Source organism: Quercus suber, unplaced genomic scaffold (assembly GCF_002906115.3).
Source record: "Quercus suber isolate HL8 unplaced genomic scaffold, Cork oak 2.0 scaffold_148, whole genome shotgun sequence".
In the NCBI taxonomy this organism is placed as follows: domain Eukaryota; kingdom Viridiplantae; phylum Streptophyta; class Magnoliopsida; order Fagales; family Fagaceae; genus Quercus; species Quercus suber.
The window spans coordinates 523,814-539,183 of NW_027069609.1; the positions used below are offsets into that span (position 1 = coordinate 523,814).

The following is a 15,370-nucleotide window of genomic DNA, read 5'->3' on the forward strand; positions in this document are numbered from 1 at the left end:
TTAGTTCTTATAGGGGAGAAAATAACGTTACCGATCATATGATTAGTGACATGTATCAGTTAGTGAGTTTTCTTAATGCGGGCACATGATGGCTACAATATATTTCTCTCCATTGCCAGTTAATTCATATTATTGATTATATGATGACTACATGATTTTCTCATTCATATAAACTCCAAACCTCAAATGGTATTTTTGCACTTTTTATAAAAAATATATAGACTATATGCTTTCGAAATACAAAAATTTAAGAACTTATTTTTGTAGTGAATGTGCAAAGAATTAAATATCAGAGAGAGAGAGAAAGAGAGAGAGGCTAGTTAAGTGTGTCGACTGTGGTTAGGTGGGTTAGGTAAATAGTTATGTGCATGCCCAAGACACATGTTAGCTTCATAAGGTGTCACCTAGTCTAGTTTGGAGGAATTCTTTCAAATTGGGTTGCAGCCAAACTTTATCCAGCCAAACATTAATACAAATAAGTAACAATTAAGGTTATAACTTGGTCGCACTTTATTTCAATTTAGGTTAAATATCAATCATCTTAATCATGTGATGTAATATAGGACACTACTGCTAACACATCAACCAAGTAACAGTTTAACAATAGAATATATTAAAGATACTACTATTTTACTACAAAAATTTACAAAGCATAATATTAAAGGTAATTGATAGGTTACATCAAGCATAGTGAAAACAAAATTATAAATTTTATATTTTATATTCTTAAAAGTTGATATATTTTTTAGTTTTTATTTTTATAAAATAAAAATTGAGAGATTGAGTTGAGATATAAGTAAAGTAGTCAAATTTGTAGTCCCTATCATTATTCATTAATCATTACTTAACAATACACAACTATTAACCCATCAAAAAGAGAGAGAAAGCAGGCATAACTTAACAAGAGGGGTGAAGGAAAAGATAAAGTAAAGACTCATTCATTCATTCATCCCAAAAGAAAAAGAAGGAAGGAAAAGCAACAAAACACCTAAAACAAGATAGCTAGAATAACATACAAGAACCCAATCAATAAGTCACTTCTATAAACTCTTTCTTCTCTGTGCGGCTGTATATCACTTCCTATTACACCGGAGCAACATGCTGAGCTATGCACAAGCATCATCATCAGGAGTAGACACCTTAGGCCCTAAGCAATATGATCATATCATCAGCTCAAAACACCACCACACACCGCAAGAACTGCGAGCAACTAGCAGAGCACGTGAGGCTGATAGGGAACCTGTTGGAGAAGCTAAAATCAACGGACCTAATGAACTTGCCGGCGACAAAGGAACCATTGGATGGTTTGGAAGAGGCACTGAGGAAAGCACTTGAACTGGTGGAAAGTTGCAGAGAGAAGAGCTACCTTTACATGCTTGCCATGGGTTGGAACGTAGTGTATCAGTTCCGCCAAGTCCAAGCTGATATTGATCGCTATCTTCGTCTCGTGCCGTTGATTTCTTTGGTCCAAGAGTTTCGCATGCAGGTAAAAATCAACGAAAATTATTATGTGCTTTTTTTTTTTTTGGGTTTCTTACGTTAAAAACGTCAAAAGACCCTCGTAATCGAAGAGGGCAAAAAAAAAAAAAAGGAGTGAAAGAGGGACAGGTCACCCCCGTCCAAGTCAATATGGGGCCAATTGCCTAGACTAAGGAGGAATCCACCCTCGGCAAAACACGGCCGATACCATTATCGCTCTAGAAGCGGACATTCCAGCGTCAAGGGCAAACTCCTTTCACCCCAAGCAGAAGAACACCTGGGTACTAGACTGAACCAAGGTCTTCCGTGGTCCTTGGACCCAAACCTTCGGTGAAACTAGTTACTTACAGAAGAACACCTGGATACTAGACTGAACTAAGGTCTTGCATGGTCCACGGACTCAAGCCTATGGGAAAACTAGCTACTTATAGAAGAACATAAGCGTTAGACAGATACAAGGCCTTTCATGGTCTTCGGACTCAAGCCTATGGGAAAGCTAGCCACTGCAAGGAGAACCTGGGTACTAGGCTGAACCAAGGTATTACATGGTCCTCGGATTCAAACCTATGGGGAAACTAGTTACTTTCAGAAAAACATAAGCGTTAGACAAAACCAAGGTACTGCATGGTCCTCGGACTCAAGCTTGTGGGGAAACTAGTCGCTTACAGAAGAACCTAAGGGTTGGACGGAACCAAGGTCTTGCATGGTCCTCGGACTCAGACCTCTGGCGAAACTAGCTACGTTCAGCAAAGAGTAAACAAACACAAGCCCATGAGCGCCACTTAAAGCATTTTGAGGCACATTGAACCTAACCCCTTAGCACAGTCAGCAACTAATGGCTTTCCTAAGCATTTTGTACTGTTTACCGTATCTCATTCATGTGCCGTGGAGCCAATACTGTGGAATTGTTCGCTTAGCATCCAATCCGGCAAAAATAGGTAGTGGTGTTAAGGTGATTCGATTGTCGATCAAAATCCAAGTGAGAACTATTGCTAGGGGCTCTACGTTTTGTTTGGTTGCCAGCTTAGAATGAAAAATGTGCTGAGTTTCAGAGATTGTGAAGCTTAGGTTATATAAGTAGCCAAACTCATCGCAACGACGATAGACGCCAAGTAAAAAGAAAAGGAGATCCATGCATTTAGTTTAAAAAGTAATATTACAGTGTTAAAAACCAAAACAAGGTATACAGTGATGAATCAAGACAGAAAGTAAAGTAAAATGAAAAAGAAAGCAAGAGCAGAGTAGCCCAAGCCGTTAAGATGGGGTAGCTTGTCAAGATGGCCTACTTCCCCAGCTCGATGGACAGCTTGTCCTAAGGGGTCTGACGAGGGGCTTCGACTGGAACTTTGGGACCTTGGCTCAGAGGGGCTACTTTGGAGGACTCTCCCTTAGCAGGAGGGACCAATAAGTTGTTAACTCTTTAAAAAAAATTTAAGGATATTATTATGTATAAAATGTAAATTGTCCATGTTTTTTTTTTTTTTTTAAATTATTGTGAAGCACTTTTTTTTTTATGATTCATTTATTCTAGACTCTTTAGATTTTGTACTTTTTTTTAGAATGATTAGATTTTGTACTTAATAACTCATTTGAATGAATATTTATGATGTGGTCCCACATTTGATTCTAAAATTAAGAAATAAAACTCTTTAAGAATAAATAATTTAGAACACGTGGCGCAAAATTGGAATTCTAATTTGAGTTTCTCAGCTTCACCTATTATTATATATATATATATATATATATATATATACTTGCCTATAGACATACAATCTCGTATTCTAGAAAGCAAGGCTATGTTTGGATCTTTTGATCTATGGTTCACATATTTTAAGAAACTTGTTACAGCTACTATTCCTGATCCTGATGAATTGGATGAAGGTGATAATGTGTTCATCCAGTTGGAATGGGAAGAACACTTTGGAAGTACTCTTAGGGTGTATGAAAAGAAACACCCATTTCCTGGTCTTTTGATTAATTATGATGATAGTCCATTTATTATTGATGGTCCATTTGCTGATGCTCCCGAAGAAGATGATAATACTGATCCTGATCCTAACTGGCTTTCTCATATGTTTGAATATGGCTTTATCAGGTTCTTAAAGTTAACAAGCCATCATCAAGCCAGCCAGCTTCCACAAATAATTCAGGACGCTATTAAAAGATTTTCTAGTCCTTCTATTTCTCTCAGATGCTGGAGCACTTTGCCAAAATGGGAAAGAAATAATTGGATGAATGTCCAGCCTTCAAGGCATCTTATTCTCATAAATGGACATACTCACCAAGGACAATGGTTTGAAGGAAATTCTCATTTGTCCTTTAATAATCCTTATGCTCTAGCCGAATGTTGGAATGATTATTTCAATAACCTGATTATTGAGGTGGCTTAGAGTCTATGTAAGAATTATCATTTCATAGGAAGTACTGATAGAATTTCTATTTTTGGTCCCAGGCCATATGTTGATGCTATTGCTCGATTGCGAATAACCAATCACTGTAATCCAAGGAGCCTACTCATCTCGGGAAAAAGACCAGTGTTTGAACCAATATTATATTGCGGATTCTGCAATAGATATGCTATTTACCATGACCATCCATGCAACTCTCCACAAGGCCCTTTTGATCCATTTGATGGATACCCATCCGATGCTCCTTCTACTGATTAATTTTGTGACATTATTGCTCTCACTGATAAAGCTATTTTCTTGATACTCCCATTATCAAGAACTGTTTTAGTCAAGATTCTGCTGACCCTTGCAGTTTATTAATGATTGCTTCTCTATTTGTCTGGCCTGCACAATGGCTAAAATGTTACAGTATTCACGTGCTCCTACTGTATTTTCCCATGCTCTTACTATGATATTCCTGTACAAGGCCATGCGTCTGACAAAGATTGATGATTGGTGTTCTTCCCACTTTGGCTAGTCAAGGACATCATGCCCCATGCGTACCATATGCTCCTACATGTAACACTAATAATTCATTTTGCTTTTTGTCACCTCCAAGTCAGAAGCATTTCAATCAACTATGCCAAATTTGCTGAAGACTTCAAGTCAAAAAGTAAGAAAAATTATTGTTCACTTTTTACTGTTCGCTTTTACTGTTCATGACACTGTTCACTTCGAATTTTGCCTATTTAAGGGGGGCTGTCCCTTAAGTTAGAATCAGAAGTTTTTTGTTGAATAGAAGTTTTTGGTAGAAGTTTTTTGTTGAATAGAAGTTTTTGGTAGAAGTTTTTTGTTAGAATTCTTTCTAGAGAGAGTTTCCTTTCCTAGAAGCCTTCTTTGAGAGAGTTCTCTATTATCTACCTTGTTCACCTACTACTACCTTGTTCCTACAAACCTTGTAACTAGGACTAGTTCAAGCTTTGTAACTGTTGATCTGTTATGAGATCTTGTATTCACTACTACTACTGTAAGTGTTTAACTCTACTTTCAATAAAGAAGTATTTTCAGTTATCTCTATGTTCATTATGTTCATTATACTACTTGTTCTACCGCCACCTTGGACGGATTACCGCCATACCTGATACTTTAGAAAGAGTATCAGAGCCACTCTTCACCTATTATTGATATATATATATATATATATNGCCATGGGTTGGAACGTAGTGTATCAGTTCCGCCAAGTCCAAGCTGATATTGATCGCTATCTTCGTCTCGTGCCGTTGATTTCTTTGGTCCAAGAGTTTCGCATGCAGGTAAAAATCAACGAAAATTATTATGTGCTTTTTTTTTTTTTGGGTTTCTTACGTTAAAACACATTTTTCATCTATAAACGTTAGTCCAAATTTGATTTTTCATTATTCAAATTTTAAAAGTTATAATTTCTCAAAAAATTAAGAATAGTAATTTGACATTTTATTTACATGACATTAAAAAATTGGAATTTTGCATTAAAAAAAAAGAATTCAAATTTGGTACGATAAAAAAGTTTATGTGACTTGAAGACATTAGATAAATGGAAAAACGTTTTTTTTTTTTTTTTGTAAAAATAAAATTTTAATTTTAAATTAAGGATTAAAAACGAACTAAATTTTGTAGAAAAAAAATATTTTATCATTTAATTTATTAAAAGAAGAAAAGGGTCTTACACTCCTAATTAATTCCATGAATTTTCTAATCAAGAAGGTATGAAACGAGGAATATTTGTCGACTTAAATGTCGGTGATTGGCTCTTTTTCTTTTTCTTTCTTTTGGTTATGCTTCTCGTTTCGAAAGTAGCGGGCATTCATTTCTCAAACTTTCACTTTTTCTTTCGGAAAGGCAAACCTAGAAGTCTCTGGAGAGTAGAGTTTTTCGTTTTTAACGTGTTTAGATAATATGGGAACAAATGAACTAAAGCTTAGATTTTCATTACTACTTGGAACTTAAGCTCTAGTAGATGTATTCCATATAAAGAAGAAATTGGAGGATTCTTAATCTTATAACAACTAGTAAGGGAAAGGGACTTAAGGAAACTAATTCACTTCACTAGTCTCCAGTAGATGTTGCATTAATCTATATAATATCTAAAAGCTATAGTATAACATTTATTATTGCTATGCTCTTATTTAGCCATATCAACGTAGTATTTCAGTCAATTCAAGTCTATTTCAGTCCATTCGGTCTATTTGGTCCATTTCAGCCTGGTTGGGTTAACTGGTCAATTTCGGCCCATTTGGTGTATTTCGGTCCATTTCAGTCTATTCGGTCTATTTCGGTCTATTCAATCTACTTCGGTTATTTCGGTCCATTTGAGTTTATTTCAGTCCAGTTCGGTCCATTCGGTCCACAACAGTAAATTTTGGTCCATTTTCACTTTGGTCCATTTCAGTCCACTACTGTCTATTTGGTCTATTTAGATCCACTTCAGTCCATTTCAATCTATTCGGTCCACTTCAATGATATTTTGGAGGAGAGGTTTGTGTAAAAAGAGCAATTGCTTGACATTTTTTTTAAAGAAGAAACTTCATTGACAATTATGCTACATTCTCAGCATAATGTTGATAGGATCTTGATAACATTAAATTTTTGTTTATGTTATTAAATTCTTGGTTTTTTTTTTTTTTTTTTTCTAATATAAGTTATGGATTTACTTATATCTGCTTCATGTTTATGCCATTTAAGATGTATAAAGGATGAACCATTTGTAAATTGTAAGTAGTACTAAAAACAAATTCCAATCATACATTACATTATTTACAAAATATCTCGCCTTATATAATAATTGAATATAAACTATATTATGTTTCATCAAAAAAAAAAAAACAAAATTTAACACTTCTCATTCAAATAAAAATATAGATAGCTTAATTTTAAAATTTTAATATATTGTATCAACTATAATTTTTTTTAAAATAATCATATTATTTTAAGAAGAGTTTGAGACTGACACTTATAAGTCTCATCTATCTATTATTTTTTGGGGCCTAAGAACTTGGCAACCTCGATCCATTTTATATCTGGCCAAAGGCCCATGCTGAGGAGGAAGGAAGGCTCGAGGAAGAAGTACGAAAGCCTAAATCGTCAGGAATCCTGTTGAGAAGACCCTGTCCTCGGCCAACCGAGCCCAACACTTTAGCCAAGGCAACTCGGTGGAAGAGCAAGTTCAGAATGAATTGTCACCTCCGCATTAAGTGCACTCACCTAACCCCCTAGCCACATTAATAGTGATGTGACCTCTAAACAAGGCTACCTCGGTCGCCGCAATTCACAGAAGGGCTGGTAAAGCGGTTGATAGGACGGGCAGTCAGGAAGAAGGAGCATGGATGATCAACAAGTGGAAGAAAGAGGTTAGGAAATGTACTATATAAGGGGAAGATACAGATGAGGCAAGGGGGAATGATTCCCCGGGAGAGATCGCTGTCAAGCTCCTCGGACTGGTGTCAAGGACAGATCTTGAAGGATGATCTTGATCCGCTGACGTCTGACGGTGGATATATATATATATATATATATATATATATATAATAATAGGTGAAACTGAAAGAAATTCAAATTAAAATTCTAAATTAGAGTTCCAATTTTGCGCCACGTGTTCTAAATTATTTATTCTTAAAGAGTTTCATTTCTTAATTTTAGAATCAAATGTGGGACCACATCATAAATATTCATCCAAATGAGTTATTAAATACAAAAACCAAAGAGTCTAGAATAAATGAATCGTAAAAAAAAAAAGTGTTTCACAATAATTTTTTTAAAAAAATACATGGACAATTTACATTTTATACTTAATAATATCCTTACAAAATTTTTTAAAGAGTTAAAAAAATATAAAAATGACTATTAATAATATTTAAATTATATATAGAAATTATATTATGCATCTTATTGTATATTTTTAAGTGTATCTATATATATGCATAAGTTTACAAGCTAGTTTACATATAAAAGTAGAAATGAGATAACTCTTATTGAGTAACAAGGATTATTATATCTATTGAATTATAAAAAAATAATAAACCTTTTGTCTCTCCCATTGGGTCCATGAAAATTTGGAAATCAAATAGGGGATAGTTCTTTATCAAGCATTTGATTCATTCTATGCGGATTAATCAGTAGCTAACCAATTAGTGTTGCAACAATGAACTTAGAATATAAAGGAAGGATTGCAGGCGATTGAAGAAGATCAAAGGGAATACACCCTCGAAGAAGAAGGTATGGAAGCCCAAAATGTTATAATCAAACCTGATCGGACAAAGAGAGATGCTGATGTATTGGACAAGTCGTTGTCTCGTAGGTACCCTGACTTAGAATTTCATGAAGCACTTCATGAAGAGAAAGACAAATTAAACATTGAATTGCAGCAATCACAAACAAATAATGATCCTGATCAATGCCGGGTGATTGAACACCTTATTGATGTAACGGAAAATGTTGTAAATGTGCTACCTGGTAAGAAGATCACAAAACTTCTTGCCAATGAACCAGCTTATGTGATATCAGGGTAAGTGAAAGGCATGAGTGAGTGGTAGTGAGACTTGTTATTTTATTTTATTTTATTTTATTTTTTTATGGTCATTTCTTTAATTCTTAGCCAAATAATCAAGAAGCTTCATGAAATTATGCTACAGGTATGTATCCAATGTAAATTCCAGCTATGGAGAACCTGGATTAAAGCCAGGAGATCAAAGTCAATGGCAAACTGATCTTTTTGATTGTTGCAGCGAACCTTGTCTAAGTTAGTACACTAAACCCCTTTTTTCCCTGATTAGAGTAGACATTGCATGATGGTCCATGAATATATTACATGTTACTATTATGGAGATCCAAGATGACAGTTGGGATCTAACCAATATATATATACCTGCAAGGTCATGTCTGTATATATCTTATCTTGCGGGCTAGGATTTTAGCACGTTAGATTCTTATGAAATATTTAAGATCAACAATTAAGTTTTCCTATTTTGTTACAGGCTTCAAGACCTTCTTCTATCCTTGTGGAACATTTTCATGGATAGCTAACTTGGTGTCAAAGGGAAAAATATGTAAGTTTGTAAAACATTGTAATGGTACTATCATAACTTCATAACTAATGTGCTAGTTGTTAACATAAATTGTACAACCATTCTTGAGTACAGCTCGTGAACGCGCAATCAATGATCTAATGTCATACTCCCTCTTCTGTGGTTGTTGCTGCTATAGCTGTTGCATTAGAAGGAAAGAGGGAGCTTTTTAACATAGAGGTACTTCCTTGGCCATCAAAGATATGCTTTAGTATGCAGGACAAAACATTAGCTTAATATTATCTTGTTTTAATTCGTAGGGAGGTTCATGTGATGACTTCTCAACTCATCTCATGTGTTGCTGCTGTGCACTAGTTCAAGAGTGGTGTGAGCTCGAAATTAGGGGCTTTGATGGTAGGTGCAATACAATAATTGGCTACATCTTCAGAACTACTTGCATATAGGGAATTTCTTTCCCAGCTAATAGAGCGCTGGAAAACAATTTTGAGAAAAAAGAGGATTTTAATAAACTCAAAAGATATTTCCATGTCTCATGACCCAGATAATCAAACAGGCTTTATCCATTTGCTCCCCCATTTAAACCCATAAATTTAGGATGGTAAAACAAGTTAGGCTAGTCAAGAAAGGCCTTTTAAGGCAGTATCTATCATTAGACTCAGAAGGTAAATGACCTAATCTAAAACATCTACTTCTGACTTAAATCACTTCTCATTCCTCCAAATCAAGCTATTTGAGGTTGACTTAAGCAACCTACTAAACTCATTAGCCAAGTTATGCTTAGGTGGTTTTTCTACACCTTTTAACTGCAAATTCAACCCTATGCAGGTTGCCAAGGAAGAAAGATGATTCCTCCACCGTACCAATTCATGAAGCCCTGAATCTCCTATGTAATGGCTGTCTATCAATTCTACTTGTGTACCAGTTGTTGTTATATGAATTATACATAAAAAGAAAGGTAGCTTAGAAGTCATGTATCAACCCATCCAAACTAAATGAACATGACATGGCAAAATATAAAAGTTTTCTTTTAGAGCTTATATCATGACATGACCATGCTGATGTACCATCAAAGATGCATTATCAAATGGAGATCAGACATAATTTTATGAGTAAAAAGCCAAGGTGCGTCTTCTTTTATTTAAGAAGTGATTGCTCTGCAACATAAGATTTTCAATCACAATTTATATTGATCTACTTTTCTATGCAAATATATGTAATCTTTCTCCACAGAACATAAACTTGAAGCAATAACTACAAAATGACACCTACTTCCCTAAGTACTTATTCAAGCGAACACTGTACACAAGTCAGTGATGTTGTGTTTGGAGTATGACCTCTATGCAATCTAAATACAGAATATACAACATCACTTTCCCCACCTCCAATACTTAGGTTTAAAACTACCGGTCAGGAACAGGGTTTAAACTAGCATACTCAAGTCATGACACTGCATTTTCTGTTTTAGCAATGGAAGCCTTCTAAAATTGAATTTGGCTAGAAGGAACAGCTGGCTGTTGATGAAAATCTTGTCAAGAAGGCAATGCCAACCAGGAAAAAGAAAGTAAGAATATCTCCTTCCTTACTGGTCATAGAAGGTTTCTGCTCCGGTGTTTCCAGCTTTAACTTGCAGACTTGATTATAATTGAAATTTAGAATAGGATAAACTTTTTTTTTCTGAAGAGAGGCAAACAATAAAATAAATTCTACAATCAGCATATGACAAGTGCTTATCTCTTTGAGTATTAGGTTTGGATTATATTAGTACCATAAAACTTCAAATGGACAGAAATCACCGTCACAACTCCATTCAATGAACAAAAAAAATTTAATGAGCGAACACCAGAAAGACATATTGCACACAATGACTTGTAACCATATAGGCTGATGTGGGAAAGCAAAGTAGATCATATTGTTCATCCAGGCAAGTTCAAGTGCAATGTTTGCTCGTATTAAATCACAACAAACAAAGAATGACATATGGGGGTAATTAGAAGATGATGAGTTGGAAGTCTAAATGAAAGAGTTCTCTAAGAATGTGCCATATAGAAGCACCTCATGCTTTTACATATGAGGTTTCTAATTTTATATATATTGAATGATTATAAAAAGATGATATCAGAGTAATGAATATATGAATGAAAAAAAAGCTTATCTGAACCAACCTAATCATATATGCTGCAGTAAATAAATGCCATATCTATTGAATTCACATTTTGACAAAAATAAGTGACAAGAATTCTTCTTCTTTTGCTTTTTCTCAATTTGTTTATTTATTTCTGGTTGTCTATAGAACATATAATCTAGGAGTAAGATTTACAGTGGTAAATGATCAGCTTTATTTACCACCTTTGTTCATGTTTCAACCGTTGGATGCCTGCCAACAAAGAACTGATCCTTATAAAGTGCTAGTGACCAATGAAAATGGACATAAATCTTACTCCTAGTTTTATATGTTCTATAGAGGTGCAGGCAAAGCAAGATCTGACTAAGTTTGTTAATTATTTCCATGGCGTCCTAAACTACAATATATTCGCCCGGTCTCAATATGTGATCCATCTCAATGACTACATCTATAAGTTCCAAGGATAGGTCTTGAAATCTCAAATTCAGTTTAGTGAATAGATGAAGGGTGATCCAGCAGTATGCCAGTGACTCCCAAGATAAAACAAGTGGATTCTATTTAAGGCAAAAAACTAAAGCAATGGAGAAACCGAACACTAATGGTTACCTACTTAAACAAACAGAAAAGGCATTAAATCACTAACATAGAGCATTCATATCCATCACATTCCTCACGCTCATGACTAGTTTATGGCAAGGTTATTCAAATAAACATCTGATACAACTTAAGACCAAAGTTTTGTATCGTCACAGAACATTTCTTCAGCACCTGATTCAGTTGTACGCTTGGAGGTTTAATACTAAGCCTCTTGGGCCAGCTGAAGCAGCACCTTCTCACGCAAGCAAAACTTAAAAGTTTCAGTCCATTAAAGCAAATAACAAAGTTTAAAGATAACAATAGGTCAAGTATTAGATGATTAGAATACAAAACAAGAGAACATGCATCAATAAGAACAATAATCATAACGTGACACAAACACACAGAATAGTTGTCATATATATATATTATAAGACTTTAAGATACAATCATGGAAATTGCTCTACATCAAATACCATCAACTAGACAAAACAGAAAGAAATCCCAAGTCTATGTCATTGGCATCATCAGGTCTGGTTTGGTAGGGTGGCATCTAGGACAAGGACAGGGTCTCCATCCTATGGGAGGTATCTCCAGATTGATTGCTGACTAGAGGCTCAGTAGGCTGAGAAGATGAGGGAACAGAAGATGTAACTGGTTGAGGCTCAAACGGATCAGCAATAGCCTGAAATCTCTGATCATCAAAAAACCGCGAAATCCATGACTGGTAAAGATCCCTTTGATTGGTGAGCATGGTATTCTCCTTCCTCAATATCTCGTGCTCTCTTTGAAGATCTTGCAGCTGACGTCGTTCCTCAATCAAAGCTTTCCTTGCAACATACCAAGCTATCTTAGTCTGCACAGCTGGGCGCTCTTGAGTGAGCATGTGATGCGGCAGCTGCAAAGGAAGCTGGTGATTAATGTGCCTTCTCTCACCTAGCGAACTAGGCCTTGTGGTCATAATGAAGTTATCGTTAATATCATCCTCCACATATTGCAAGAACCAAGCCATCGCCTCCTTCATCCAAGGCTGCACATCGGGGACAGATTGGGGAACAAGATGTGGATCGGATGGCGAGTTTGACATAGGCCCTTTACCATTCTCAGCACAATTCGGGTCACTCCCATCTCCAAAGTTGAACGACTATACAAAAGTAAAAAGTCAATTACAAGTAAATATTTCAAAAATTATGCATTTGGACAAACTCAAAATTGCAAGACCGCGAATGATAAGTGGGGAGGAGCAGGGGTGTTAAAGAACCGCCAAAATATTGTTGAATTCCAAGACACAAGGCGAAGTATTGGTGTGGTATGAAGATCATGGACTAGGATTAATGGAATGATAAAAAAGAAACCATAATTTGCAGAGACGTAATGTAATAAGCTGTCCACTGAATTAGTTAATAATGTGCACAAAGTAATGTTAAATCCCAAGACACAAGGAGAAGTAATGGTATGGTATGCAGAGAAAGAAAAATAATGAAAAAAAGAACAACAGGAGCATGAAAGAAATAAAAATACATACCAGGCCAAGAGAGAAGCAACCATGGATATCCCCAAGATTTCGGGAGCGGGTATTGATGTGATAATGTGCGGAATACAAGAATTTTGCCCTGAAGAATCCAGCGTTACCTTCATCTTCATCTTCATCGCTACTATATTCATATTCATCTTCATCTTCATCTTCATCTTCACCTTCACCTCGTAAGTGTTTATCCCCGAGGGCCTGAAAGAATACGATGCTAATAACACCTTTTTTGTTATCTTCAATAGCATAATAACCATGCCGATGCTTGAAATGCAGAGGCCTGCCAGACATCACAAAACAAAAGACTCCATTCCCCAAGTGAAGCAAGCTTGATGAGGTAATTGAGGAGTCCAGCTTTGGAGGAAATTTATGGTAAATAGCATCCACAACCGAGCACAAGTCCTCAGATGGAAAATAAAGAGGGTTCTCCACATCTGCACCCATATTCTCCTCCTCCTCATCAGCATCAGCTAATGGGGCTACTGCAGATACTTTCCTGTTGTAAACTCCATAAAGGGTATCCCCTACAAACTCACTCCTCCCTAAGAAACTACCAGAGTAGGAAGGCAGGTTTTGGTAATTCATCCATTCACCTCTATCGAGATCATAACAATATAGGCGGTGTTGAAGAACACCATAGCCGAATTGATTATGAAGGAGAACCTTCCTTCCCACAACAGCATGCCCCACCCATTCAGTCTCCTCTGGCTCCGAGTCCCTAATCAAAGGATGAGAAGGAGTTGGCAAAGTAGACCACTTATCAACTACAGGATCATACACCTCAAACAAAACATGCTTTTTTATATCTGAATTCTTTTCGTCTACATTTTTTAAGAATTTGGATGTGAAAGTGCTTCCAAGCACGTAAATCTTCTCATCCACCACAAACCCCAAAGGCTTAGCTTTTCCGGTCTGCATTGGTGTACCACTTATCATCATCAACTTCTTCTTGTTATCATCAATGGTGGTGTTGGTGTTGATGGGGTCACAAACATAGACATCTCTAGGATATCTATCCCGTTTTACATTCTTGTACTTATTCTTAACATCTTTAGCAACGTATGGATGATCCAAATCATCGTACTCGCCACCAAAGAAGTAAAATTTGGAACCCAGTTGAACGCAACACATGCCTCGAGGGTACTCACCCCTTTTGAGTTTGAGGATTGGGTTTGGGGTAGTGTTGGGAAGTGGACTTGGGTTCTGCATTTCGGCAATTTGTGCTGCTTTCGTTGGGGGAGGAGGGAGAGGATTTGGCACAGGAATCTCATACATTGAATACAGGACTGAGGAAGATTCATGACCAAAAAATACGTACAGCTGGTTCGATTTTGCTGCTGCTGGATCTGCACTATCACTCTTTTCCGAAGCCATCACCACGGCGGTTCAGAGGGTTTTGATATGAACTTTGAAGATGTGTTTTATAAAGGTGCAGAGTAATTTGCAAAGGCTACCAGATCAGATGTCAAGTCTTGAACTGAGCTCTCCACAAATTCTTTAGTGTAAATTGGTTCTTAAGAAGCAAAAAGCAAAAGAAAGCGACATACACGCTTTCTTTTGGTCCGCATATTCACACATACACGCTTGTGTCTTTCTAAGCAAGTAAAGACTCATGTCACTCAAGTCAAGACTCTCTCCCCCAAAAAAAAAAATATAAAAAAAGACTCAAAAAGACTGCCAAGCCTTAAATGCCCATTTTATCAACATAAGACTCTCTCCCCCAAAAAAAAAAATATAAAAAAAGACTCAAAAAGACTGCCAAGCCTTAAATGCCCATTTTATCAACAATATCTTTTATAATAAATTTTTCATTTATTAAAATTTCAAGTTATTATTTATTTTCATTTAGCCCAGTATTAGCATCATTTTCTTGTTTATCATTTGCAACTTATTATTTCAATTGGTAGTGACAAATTTTGTGGAAAAAAAAAAATTAAGTCTCTAGACTACTTGCTAGAAGAAACCTTATAGTATCCACTATTTTTTTTCTCTTTCATCTTTTTACGTTTGCATAGTTTCAAACTTCGAAGTTTTGCTATGATGTCAAATTTTAATTGCTTAAAAGGAATAAAGGAAGAAAAGGTTAATGTGTGTTTTAAAGGTATATATTAAGTGGTCTATTTTTGAAAATATTTTTTCAAAAATTAAAAAAATTGTCAATACTTTTCCAATTTTTAAGAAATTTTTTTTTAAAAATAAAAATTATTGTATGCCCTTA

At 35.7% G+C, this 15,370-nt stretch overlaps 1 protein-coding gene and 1 pseudogene across 1 annotated transcript; one reads left to right on the plus strand and one right to left on the minus strand.

The window, feature by feature from the left end:
• Positions 1-1,098: 1,098 nt before the first annotated feature.
• Positions 1,099-9,835, plus strand: LOC111994481 (protein MID1-COMPLEMENTING ACTIVITY 1-like; annotated as a pseudogene).
• A 2,187-nt stretch (positions 9,836-12,022) lies between these two features.
• LOC111994502 (uncharacterized) lies at positions 12,023-14,686 on the minus strand. Its single transcript, XM_024026392.2, has 2 exons — positions 13,150-14,686; positions 12,023-12,768 (listed from the first exon to the last, which is right to left on the minus strand). The coding sequence occupies exons 1-2, from the start codon at positions 14,524-14,526 to the stop codon at positions 12,178-12,180; spliced, it is 1,968 nt and encodes a 655-aa protein (XP_023882160.2). The 5' UTR covers positions 14,527-14,686; the 3' UTR covers positions 12,023-12,177.
• Between the last annotated feature and the right edge of the window lie 684 nt (positions 14,687-15,370).

Bases quoted from the DNA above. Each gene is read 5' to 3' on its own strand.
- LOC111994502 (XM_024026392.2), bottom strand. From the start codon at position 14,526: ATGGCTTCGGAAAAGAGTGATAGTGCAGATCCAGCAGCAGCAAAATCG. The intron at 12,769-13,149 runs GTATGTATTTTT...ACTTTTGTATAG, and splicing joins GTTGCTTCTCTCTTGGCCTG to TCGTTCAACTTTGGAGATGG.